At 38.5% G+C, this 13,061-nt stretch overlaps 1 protein-coding gene across 5 annotated transcripts in view; it reads right to left on the bottom strand.

Moving 5' to 3' along the window:
- The window catches only part of SPIDR (scaffold protein involved in DNA repair), a 418,420-nt gene that overhangs the window by 260,266 nt on the left and 145,093 nt on the right, over window positions 1-13,061 (bottom strand). For all 5 annotated transcript variants that reach the window (XR_011995736.1, XR_011995737.1, XM_072729264.1 and 2 more), the window contains one exon: window positions 8,062-8,275. Coding sequence is in view for 3 of the 5 variants with exons in the window: in XM_072729264.1 (XP_072585365.1) it covers window positions 8,062-8,275 (214 nt within the window). In the remaining 2 variants the exon portion in view is untranslated. The remainder of the gene's footprint in view (window positions 1-8,061; window positions 8,276-13,061) is intronic.

Here is a 13,061-nt window from a genome sequence, read left to right as displayed (position 1 = left end):
AGTCAGAGAAAGACAAATACCATATGATTTCACTCATATGTGGAATTTAAGAAACAAAATTAATGAACATAGGGGAAGGGAAGGAAAATTAAAATAAGAATAATTAAAATAAAAATAGAGAGGGGCACACACCGAAAGAGATTCTAACTATAGGAAACCAACTGAGAGCTGCTGGAGGAGTGGTGGGTGAGAAATGGAATAATTGGGTGATGGGCATTAAGAAGGACTTGATGGAATGAGCACTGGGTGTTATATGCAACTGACGAATCAGGAAATTTTACTCAAAATTAATAATACACTATTTGTTAAGTATTGTTAATTTAAACAAAATAAAAAAAAATTAAAAAATGAAAAAATTTTAAAGTAATTAATCCATAAAAGTATAAGAATAAAACAGAATAAATTTTTAATCTCACAACAAAAAAGATCTTAACTTCTTTATCATCTACGATATAAAATATAGATACTACAAAAGATAGATAAATTTAGTCATGGAGGGACACCTGGGTGGTTCAGCGGTTTGAGGGTGCCAAGCGCCCTCAGCCTTCGGCTTAGGGCATGATCTCAGAGTCCCAGGATCCAGGCCCACACTGGGCTCCTTGCATGGAGCCCGCTTCTCCCTCTGCCTGTCTCTGCCTCTCTCTTTCTCTCATGAATAAATACAATATTAAAAAAAAAATTTAGTCATGGACTAAATTTAAGAAACAAAAAAACACTACCCCACTTTTCAAAAACAAAAATTCCCCCTAACCCCTAAAAAACGATGAAAGACTAACAAGAAACTGGAGAAAACTCATTGTAACGTATATGATTGACAAGGAACTGTCTTTATTTATTTATTTTTTTTTATTATTTCTAAAGAGTTGATAGAAATCACTAAGATAAAGATGAATAATCCAAGAGAAGACAAATAAAAAGTCATTAATAGGCATTTCATAAAAAATAAAATATAAATGGTTCTTAAACACAGGGACTGAAGCCTAAGCCCATATTACAGTAAAATAAATGCAAATTAAAATTACAAATTCCATTTTTTAAATTGGTGATCAATATAGTAGGTTAGTAAAAGGTAAATAGGCACTTTATGCACTGTTATTAGAAATGCAAAATGGTGCCATTTAATAATGTTTACTCTAAAATTAAAGAGGTATATATTCTCTGATCCAGCAATAATACTTAGAGAAATTCATCTTACAGCTCTTCTTCACACATATAGAAAATGACGTAGTCCTGTTTGTAGTAGCCAAAGAGGAGGAACAACCTATATTTTCATCCGAAGAGTCTGACTGAATAAAAGTGGTATCTTTAAATTAGAAATCAGTGCAAAAAGAATGTAGCAACTATTTATATACTAGTATGTTGTTACTGAATAATCTCCAAGACACATTTTTACAATGGAAGCATGGTACAAGAGTATTGTTGGATACCATTTTTGCAAAAAAAGAATAATGGCAGGAAATACATAAGTGAGTTTATATTATACATGCATGTTATATAGTGAGTGTGTCACACACACACACAATCTCTGAATGGTATGTAAGAAACTGGCATTGATGGCTTCTTTAGGGATGAGAACTGAGTGGCTAGGGAGAGCAAGTATGGGAAGAAGACTCTTGGTTCACTGTATATCCTTCGATACCTTTTGAAATCTGTTATATGTTTTATTTATTTTTTTTTTTAAAGATTTTATTTATTTATTTATTCATAGAGACACAGCTAGAGAGAGAGAGGCAGAGACACAGGCAGAGGAAGAAGCAGGCACCATGCAGGGAGCCTGATGTGGGACTCGATCCCCGGTCTCCAGGATCACGCCCTGGGCTGCAGGCAGCACTAAACTGCTGCGCCACCAGGGCTGCCCTGTTATATGTTTTAAATACCAATTAAATATTTTTTAAGGGATCCCTGGGTGGCGCAGTGGTTTGGCGCCTGCCTTTGGCCCAGGGCGCGATCCTGGAGACCCGGGATCGAATCCCACATCAGGCTCCCGGTGCATGGAGCCTGCTTCTCCCTCCGCCTGTGTCTCTGCCTCTCTCTCTCTCTCTGTGACTATCATAAATAAATAAAAATTAAAATAATAATAATAATAAATAAATAAATAAATATTTTTTAAATGGAAGGGGAAAACCCATACTAAAGGTATGGAGAGTTAGAGGCACTATGATGTTATAGGGACCTACGTAATGATTCTGAGTTCAACTTTATCCACTTATTTAAGGAAAAGATAAATCAATATGATATATCACATCAACAAGAGAAAGCATAAAAACCATATGATCATTTCAATAGATGCAGAAAAAGCATTTGACAGAGTAAACACCCATTAATGATAAAACCTTCAACAAGGTAGTGTTATAGGAAGCATATCTCAACATAATAAAGACCATCTATGAAAAACCCAGAGCTAACTTCCTACTCAATGGTGAAAAACTGAAAGCTTTTCCCCTAAAGTCAGGAACAAGAAAAAGATGTCCTCTCATCACTTTTATTCACCATAGTCCTAGACACAGTAATCAATAACAAAAGAAATAAAAGGCATCCAAATTGGTAAAGAAGAAGTAAAACATTCACTACTTATAGATGGCATGGTATTACTTTTGGAAAACCCTAAAGACTCCACCAAAAAACTATTAGAACTGATAAGTAAATTCAGTAAGCTTCAGGATACAAAATCAACATACAGAAATCTGTTGAACTTCTATACACTAATAATAAAGTAGCAAAAAAGTACTTATGGAAACAATCCCATTTACAATTGTACCAAAAGAATAAAATATGTAGGAATAAACTTCACCAAAGAGGTGAAAGACCTGTACTCTGAAAACTGTAAAACATTGATGAAAGAAACAACATGACATAAAGAAATGAAAAAACATTCCATGCTCATGGATTGGGAGAACAAATACTGTTAAAATGTTGATACTACCAAAGCAATCTACAGATGTAATGCAATCTCTATCAAAATACAACCGCCTTTTGCATGGAAATAGAACAAATAATCCTAAAATGTATATGGAACCACAAATGAACTTGAATAGCCACAAAAGACCTTGAATAGACCTTTTAAAAAAGAACAAAACTGGTATCATAATTCCAGATTTCAAGATATACTATGAAACTATTATAAATCAAAATAGTATGGTACTGGCACAAAAGTAGATACACAGATCAATAAAACAAAATAGAGCTCCTGGAAATAAACCCATGATTATATGGTTAATTAATCTATAACAAAGGACACAAGAATATGTACTGGGAAAAAGATAGTCTCTTCAACAAATAGTGTTGGGAAAACTGAACAGCAACATGCAAAAGAATGAAACTGAACCACCTTCTTACACCATACATAAAAATAAACTCAAAATGGATTAAAGAACTAAATATGAGACTAGAAGCCATAAACATCCTAGAAGAGAGCACAGGCAGTAATTTCTTTGACATTAGCTATAGCAACATTTTTCTAGCTATGTCTTCTGAAGCAAAAGAAACAAAAGCAAAATAAAACATAAGGACAACATCAAATTAAAAAGGTTCTAAAGAAATTAAAAAATAAGCGATGCCTGGGTGGCTCAGAGGCTGAGTGTCTGCGTTTGACTCAGGTCATGATCCCGGAGTCCCAGGATCAAGTCCTAACATTGGGTTCCCCACAGGGAGCCTGCTTCTCCTGCTGGCTGTGTTTCTACCTCTTTCTCTGTATCTCTCATGAATAAATAAAATTAAAATCCTTAAAAAAAAGAAGAAGAAATTAAAAAATAAGCTTCTGCACAGTGAAGGAAACAACAAAACAAAAAGACAATTTATTGAATGGAAAAAGATATTTGCAAATGACATATCCAATCAAGGGTTAGTATCCAAAATATATAAAGAACTTATTTAACTCAACACTAAAAAAAAATAATCCAACTAAAAATGGGCAGAAGACAGGAACACTTTTTCAAAGAAGACATACAGATGGCCAACCAACAGATGAAAAGATGCTTGACATCACTAATCATCAGAGAAATGCAAATCATCTCATCTGTCAGAATAGCTAAAATAAAAAACACAAGAAGCAACAGGTGTTGGCGAGAATGTGTGCACTGCTGGTGGAAATACAAAGTGGTGTGACCACTGTGAAAAACAGTATGGAGATTCTTAAAAACAGGGGGCTCCCTGGGTGGCTCAGCGGTTTAGCACCGGCCTTCAGCCCAGGGCGTGATCCTGGAGACCCGGGATCGAGTCTCACATCAGGCTCCTGCATGGAGCCTGCTTCTCCCTCTGCCTGTGTCTCTGCCTCTCTCTCTCTCTCTCTCTCTCTCTCTCTCTCTCTGTCTCTCATGAATAAATAAAATAAAATCTTAAAAAAAAATTAAAAACAGAATTACCATATGACCCAGTAATTCCACTACTGGGTATTTACCTCCAAAATACAAAAACAATAATTCAAAAAGCCACATGCACCCCTTTGTTTATTGCAACATTATTTACAATAGCCAAAATATGGAAGCAATCTGTGTCCATTGGTAGATGAATAAAGAAGATGTGGTGTGTGTATATATGTACATGTATAATTCAGTCATCAAAAAGAAGGAAATCAAATGTAGAATTTAAGAAAAGAAACAAGCAAAGAAAAAAGAGACAAAAAAACGGACTCAACTATACAGAACAAACTGGTGGTTACCAGAGGGGAGGTTGTTACAGTTATGGGTGAAACAGGTGGATAGGATTAAGAGTTCTCTTCTTGTAGTGAGCACTCAGTAATGGACAGAATTGCTGAATCACTATATCATATACCTGAAACTAATGTAACACTGTATGTTAATTATACTGGAATTAAAATAAATAAATAAAATTTTAAATATATATATAAATAAAACGAAGAAAACCTGTAGGGGCAAAAGCCTGGATCCAGAGCCCACCAATGTTTCTAAATGTATCTCCAAATATAAACATGCTAGAGTCTTCAGTGTCTCACTGTAAAAACTCAGCATCACTTGAATATACATTTTTTGTTGAAATAATAATAAATGAAAACATAAACTGTTGTATACTGATAAAGATAAAATTAGGACACACTGCAAAAATCTAATACTGTCAATATCACTGAATTTTACTATGAGCTTCCAGAAAGACTTCCAATAAAACAGCAGAAAGAATACAAGAAATTATAAGAACAAGACCGTTAGGAGGAACAGTGTCAGGATAGGCGGGAAATTGCTCACTCATTCCATAGCAATATTCTAAACTAAAATACTTTAATACACCTGATTGTGAAAAACAAAGTAGGAAAGTACAATAAATGATTTGGAAGGAGGTAGTTTCCAATTTTAGATATGGGACCCAAGGAAGGAGTTTTGAGAAGGTGACATCTGAGTAAACACGCAGAGAAGGCTAAGAAAAGTGCAACCATGCAGACATGGTGAGGTGTAGGATACAATACCGCAGCATAGGCAGTGGCAAGAACCCAGGCCCCAAGGGGAAAGTGGCTTGGAACCTGAGGATCAGAGTGGAGCTAGGGTGGCCAAGATGGATCTGGGGAAGGAGAAAGGTGTGGGAGATAAGAACCCAGAGCTCAGGAGGGGTTTGTGTATGAAGTGAGCAGATACTGGGGCACATGGAGCCCAAAAGCGGTATGACAACTTCTAAATTCATAGCTTTGCTTCTTCAGTCATCTTGGAAGAGACAAGAGAGCAAGGAAAAAAGCAAGGAGATGATTTAAGAAACTACTGTAACAATCCAGAAGACAGATAATGATTACCTGGAAATTTGCTGACAGAGAGGTGGCAAGAGTGCTGGAACCTGTGTGCATTTGGAAGTGGAGCCAACAGGAGGTTCCCACAGGCAGAAGGGAGATTATGAGAAAGGGTTGTTGAGGACATGTAGAGAACTGCAAGAAGGTGGTTTCCACTTCCTGAGATGGGGAAGAGTGGAGAAAAGGAGGGAGGGTCAGGAGCTTGATCCTGCCATGCTCTCAGCACCCACACAGAGCCATGGCCCAGGCAGTAAGAAATGGTGCTCTGGTGATGGAGAGTTTGTGAAGTGATCAGTGTACAGCTGACATTTAAAGCTACAAGATGAAGTGAAAGCACCAGGGGGGTGAGGTGGACAGGATAGAGAAGCGTTTTGTACTGGCCCAGCAGCACTTTAGCAGTGAGAAGCCAGAAAGGCATGAGGAGGAACACAGAGGAGGCAGGGAAACAAAGTAGGTGTGAGCAGTGCCCTGCAGGGAGACATGATGGCCACACAAGTGACCATGGGAGAAGCAGTGTGGGGGTCACTGCCAACGCCACAGGTCTGGGAGTGCTAGGCTGGAAGCCTGAACAAACAGGCTTAGTAGTGAATGGGGCGGCAACATGGCCATTGTGGGAAGAGGAAGTACAGTCAAGACAAATTAAAAAAACATTTTTAACATGGTAGAAAAATAATGGCATGATTTTAGGATGATGAAAAATTTCAGAACAAATTAATGGCATTGTATTGTTCTTTTTTAAGATTTTACTTATTTGAGAGAGAAAGAGCCAAAGCACAAGCCATGCGGGAGAGGCGGAGGGACACGCAGACTTCCTTCCCCCTGAGCAGGGAGCCCGATCATGGGCTTGATCCCAGGACCTGAGCCCAAGGCAGACACTTAACTGACTGAGCACCCAGGTGCTCCATTGGCACTGTATTCTTGAGTGAGCTACACAGACTGACAGTCGGTCATTACAACATTATTCATAATATCCTCAAACTGAAGATGCCTAACTAACCGATGGATTAATTGCATAAATTAATACAATGGAATTCTTTATAGCAATAAAAATGAACAAACTGCTAAAATGTAACAAAAGTGATGAATCTCACAAGTATAAAATTAAGTGAGAAGAGTCAGGCAAAAGAGCATATTGTATGATTACTGTATGGTTCTATTTATATGAAATTTTCAAACATTGTATCGTAAATCAGGATCATAGTCACTGGTGTGGAAGGGAGAGGAAGTAAACGAAAAAGGGGTTGGGGTGGCCTCAGGTATGCACTGCATTCTATTCCTTTGATTGTATGGAAATTACCTAGTCCCTTTGTGATTATTTGTAGAAATATATACTTAAAATTTTATGATCCTGTATATATCTTATACTAGTCAATAAAAGATATATTTAAAAAAATAAAATAAAATGCAGGTTACCCTATGATATCTGTAGCCTATCAGTGGAAGAATTTAAGTAAAGAGTGAGAATTACTCACTGTGGACACAGCAAAAAAAGATTCCTTCTTTGGGAGGGATGTTTAACTTCTAAAACCTGTAAGTCAACTTCAAAACTAAGAATTTGACAGATGAATGAAACTTCTAAAAATCTGCCAACAACATCAACAATTAGTGCTTAATATAAGGCAGCTCAAACATTCCCTCAAAAATAGTAAGATTCTTCTTTTTGTAGTAAAAAAATAACACCCTATGGAGAAGAAAGCAAACATACATCCTTAAAAATAATTTCTGATCCATTAATGACCATTTGTGCTCCTAAAGATGAAACTTTCCTATGTCTTACTTTATGCTTTTCATCCTTCTCTATGTAATTAGCAAAGAAATATTAAATTAATGTGCATTATCATTTTGTCACATAATGCCTCTACCAAAATTTTATTTCTAAGAAAGAAAAAAACAAAAACAGCCAGATTTATAACATGTCACTTAGACAGGATTTTTTTTTTTTTTAAGATTTTATCTATTTATTCGCAAGAGACACAGAGAGAGAGGCAGAGACAGAGGCAGGAGGAGAAGCTCCCTGTGGGGAGCCTGATGAGGGACCTGAGCTGAAGGCAGAAGCTTAACCACTGTGCCACCCAGGAATCCCTAGACAGGAATCTTGATATGGTTGTTTCACCCTCATCCCTCTACCCTCAAATTATAAAAAACTTCCTGCCAAAAGTAAAAACAAGCATTCAAATACAGTTTGGTGCTTCTGTTACATAAATCTATGTCAAATCTTGGCTTCCTTCTCCTGGCATTTCTCCATAATAAAGTGACAAAAATGTTCATCATAAGAATATTTTTTGAGACAAACTCACAGTTAGTGGCTGCTGGAATCAGTTCTTTGTACTCACCAGGGAGGGTAGATAAGGATGATGTCTTGGGGATGTCCCTTGAGGTGGTGAGCAGTTTCCTTGGTGAATAGAACCTTTAGGATAGTCCTGGGGGCCTCACCTTGAGAAGAGCTGTTGGCCTGCAGCCCTGCTAAATGCTCACACATGGCAACTTGGATGGCGCATTCCTCATGCAGCTCCAGAATTTTTACAATTAACACACCAGATCTTCTACCTATAAGGTAAAGGGGAGAAAAAGCAAAATGAAGTATAATTAAACATAAGGTCCATCTGTGAAAAAAAAAAAAAAGCTATTATGATAGCTTTATCACCTTGAGAAAATGGACTGTGTACTTTTGCAAGGTAAAGTATGGACTCTAACACATTCACTGTAACATCTTTTTAATTAAGATAACGAGTGTCGCATTTTAAACATAAAAAGCAGTCTTTCATCATAAAGAAATAGTCTTACATATACAAACTCAGACCCATCATTTCACAGAGCATGTTTTTATACCAAAACTTTAACTCCTCTGATAACCACAACAAAGGGAGTATAACCACTTATTGATCCTTCTTTCTTATATGCTCCTTCCACCTCATTACCTGCTTTGATTCTCTACTTTAGAAATGATACAGGAGACTTGCTGATTGCAACTGTTCTAATGATCATAAAGGTTAAGGGTAAGGATTCTTGAAGAATGCTGAATATTAGGGCTCGATATTTAAATAGGTGCAATTTAATCTGAATTGGCTCTCTGATTAATTAAGTTGGTCAAATTAGATAGCATTTCAACACCTCAATTTTCTCATGTATAAAATGGGGATCATGTCACCTGCCTCAAAGAACATTTTTAAGTATGAAATGAGAGAACTGAGGTTGACAGTGTGTGTAACCTAAAACCTTGATGTGTCCCAGAAACTGTGCCAAGCACCAGGAGACCTAAATAAGGATGCATACCTCAGTACTGTTAATAAGAGCAGAAAACTGGACCCAGCACAAATCTGTAGAAGGGTAAACCATGCTGTGTGCACACAACAGAACACTATGCAGTTAGCAACGGTGGGCGTGGGCCAGGTCCATATGTATCAGCATGGAGAGAACTCAGAAACAAGAGGGGATAAACAAGATAGGAGAGTAGGATACCCATAACGTTATTTTTTAACACAGAAAACAATAAAATACTGTTGCAGATATATATACATAGCACAAGTATATAAATATGACTAGCAGGATACACAGAAACACATCCCAAAGGAGAGAGAGAGGAACATGACTCAGGATTTCACACTTAATGTGTCACATTGTTTCTATTATAAAAATATGTGAATCAAAAAAAGACAAAAAATTAAAATGTTATTAATTCCAGGAGATGAGTATACTTAGGTTTTTCTATTACTTTGTTTCTTAATTTAAAAAAAATGAAATAACAAAAACTAAGTGTCTCCTATGGTACCCTGCTAAAAACATAATGGACACTGATACAAGTTCCTCTACCACTTTAGCCAACTGGTTAATAGTGAATAACAAAAATTAATATTTAGATAGCACCAAAGTTTTAGTTATATAACTTAATTGCATTTCCACTTCTTTCTCCCCTTCACTTTCTCTTCATTTTCCACTCACCCCTAATTTTCCATTCCTTCCTTTCTCTAAGTGCCAACAGCATGTGTTCACATATTAAGCAAGGCCACACCACTGAGCACCATGTTGAACTGCTGTTTCCTAAGGTATGTACCTATCTTGCTACTATTTCTTAAGGTAGGGAAGGAAACAGAATGGGGGAAGGATATGAATAAGCATGTCAGGCTGGTGGTACTAGTCACTGCGGGCGGGGGGGGGGGGGCGGGTGGAGGAATGAAAACAAGTACCACAGAATGGCACTACTAACTAGGAGGTAGACACAGAGTCTCTTCCGCACAACAGCTGTTACTTTAATAAAGTGGTTCATCCTCAGGTGGTGAACAGGAGAAGTCAGGATAACATAAAGATCAGTCTGGTTCATGGACCATTTTTCCCATGCAGGGCAGCCCGAGCAATGGTTGGAAAACTAGGGTCTTCAGCAGCAAAGAGAAACGCCCTAGGTTTAGGGGCTGTGCTAGCCAGAGCAGCATTCATGCGCGTATTTGCAGAATTCTTAAAACGTGCACCTGCAGTCAGGGCTCATCCCCAAAACTATGCAGGAGGCACAGCAGCCGTCCCATCACCAGTGAGAGCAGCTGCTCTTCAGAACAAGCAGGCCCAGGAAGCCAGGTGGTCCATGGGAGCTCGGGTTGGCCCCGGCAGCCTGTGGCCAACGCTCGCTCACCTGCCTAAGCAGCACAAGCTCCCTCCTTGGGTGCTAGCTATTACCTTGTACAGCTCTAAAAGTAAAATGGGTTTTTAGTGGTCTGCCCAACTGACAGGCCCCAAAGACCTTCAACAGATTTTATAAAGGCAAACACTGTAGAAACACAGTTATCGTGGCAGAAATACCGATATACCTAAGAAGAATCATACTGCTCCTAACTACACTCTGAAGATTTTTATGATATCTCCTGGCAATATTCCTCAACTATGATATCTGCTGAGGATATATAGCGTGAATAGCTTGTAAGACAAACACGCTTCATGGCATTACTGCCACCGCAGCGCAGGCTCTGCAGCACGGAGCAGACGTGCTGGTGCCACCCCGCAGCCCAGTATACCGCGGCACGGGACACGCACACTGTATGGCATTACCATCACCGCAGTCACGAAGCCCTGCAGTGTAGAACACACGCCTTATGGCCCTACTGTTAGAACCCTGGTGTGCCGCAGTGTGAACACCCCATCTGGTAACCGTCCCCCGTGTGGCAGCGCAGAATGAACACATCTTGTGGTACCAGCGCCTGAGTCCTGGTGCACCACAGCATGCCTGGGAACGCACATCAGCTCTGAGAGGGCCACAACAGCACAATCTTCTCCAAGAAGTGCCCTCAACCCTCTCATACAGGATGTTTTCCAACACAGCCTTGGGAGAAACCAGTGGCCTGCCTTCCCTAAAGAAATTAAAGCTGCGGAATTTCCACTTTGTGTGAGGGCTAAAAAAGTAAAGAACAACCTAAAACAAACTGTATTTGAGGCAAGCTTTCAATCAGGGTATAAGAAATACTGGTTTTACAAATTAAAATTAATTAAGTGGTTGGGACATAAAAGGCACTTGTGTGACAGCGAGGCAGCATTTTCCATACATGCTGTAAGACGCAGCCGAAACCTTATGTTGGCCAGGAAGGGTTTACTGAATCCCAGCCAGAAGCAACTACTTCTTCCCTTTTGAAATCCTCAAATACCTTATCTGTACTTATGTTCTTTTCAACAGTGTCCTCATTTTTAAATAGATACAGCATTAGCCCTTCTCAAGAACGCTGCAAACATCAGTAGAGAGAATACAGAAAGCCAGCAGTGCTGGGCCTGCTTATCACACATGCAAAGTAAGGGCAGCTGCTGTCACCATGGTCACTGCCATTCCTACTCACTTCCCAAGGCATTTTCAAATCCATTATCATACTTCACCTACAATAACCCTATGAAATAGGTAAGAAAGATATTAATCTCCCTTTTTAGGCAGATAAGAAAGCTAAAAAAGTTACTTGCTCACATGATTTTCTTAAGATCACAGAGAATTACTGGCCGGTCTAATCCTAGAAATTGAATGTCCTTACAAGTCACTGACTAAACTGTCTCTTGGGTAAATGCTGGTTAGGAAAATGTGAGTGATGCTTTTTTCCTATTTTACTATGTTAAAACGTAAGACTTGCTTAAAACGTAAAGAAAGCACATCCAGTTGAGAAGCAGAGGCTGCTGCTATGGCTGGACGTGGTCAGAATGTCAACACTGATCAATGTACTGTAAAAGAGGAGGATAACTTTGTCACAGAACTAAACACTGAACAGTAAGTGCCACAAAGATTGAAGGGAGAGCATAAATATTAATATGTAACACCAAAGACTTCTAATGATTAAGAAACAGGAATAAAAGGATTCCTACGGAAAGTATACCATGTGAGATAGTAATTTCTATCCATATATATGAATAGCAGACAAAACAGTTCTTAGTTCAAAGGGAAAATTTTTAACCTAAAGGCTAACATTTGCCAAATGAATGAATGATTTATCAGCTAACTTTTCTCTTCTTTTTTTTAAAATTTATGATAGGCACACAGTGAGAGAGAGAGAGGCAGAGACACAGGCAGAGGGAGAAGCAGGCTCCATGCACTGGGAGCCCAACGTGGGATTCGATCCCAGGACTCCAGGATCGCGCCCTGGGCCAAAGGCAGGTGCTAAACCGCTGCGCCACCCAGGGATCCCGTATCAGCTAAAAAAAATTATTTAAAAATTCTGGTCTTAAATGACTGAGAGACCACAAAAGAATCAAATAAATGATAAAAAAAAAATGTATCTGAGACTACTGGGTTAAATGACTTATTTGAAATATACAGGTAGGGATCCCTGGGTGGCGCAGCGGTTTAGCGCCTGCCTTTGGCCCAGGGCGCGATCCTGGAGACCCCGGATCGAATCCCACGTCGGGCTCCCGGTGCATGGAGCCTGCTTCTCCCTCTGCCTGTGTCTCTGCCTCTCTCTCTCTCTCTGTGTGTGTGACTATCATAAATAAATAAAAATTTAAAAAAAAATGAAATATACAGGTATTTACTTGGAATGTACAAGGAGCCAAGGTCCATTTACATGCAGTTCAATTCAAATCCTCCTAAGGAGGTTATGTTGGTAAATTAATATATATTATGATGATAACTTTCAAGAACATTTATACAAGAAATACATATAAGAAATTGATGAAAACTATGTAAGAAAGTACCAAGTGAAATGAGTTAGCATGTGGGGAGAGATAATGAAATGATCTTCCTACAGAGGACAGAAACACCTGTAAGTTTTTCTAAGAGAAACACTTTTCATAAAGCACTACAAGTTACTCCATTTAATTACCCAAACATTAGCTACATAGTAATTTGGAATTTCACTCTACATTATTACTCTGTCTCTCT

The sequence above is a fragment of the Vulpes vulpes genome, chromosome 12, assembly GCF_048418805.1.
Source record: "Vulpes vulpes isolate BD-2025 chromosome 12, VulVul3, whole genome shotgun sequence".
In the NCBI taxonomy this organism is placed as follows: domain Eukaryota; kingdom Metazoa; phylum Chordata; class Mammalia; order Carnivora; family Canidae; genus Vulpes; species Vulpes vulpes.
The sequence above is the reverse complement of the archived record's forward strand: the minus strand, read 5'-3'. Positions and strand labels throughout refer to the sequence as shown.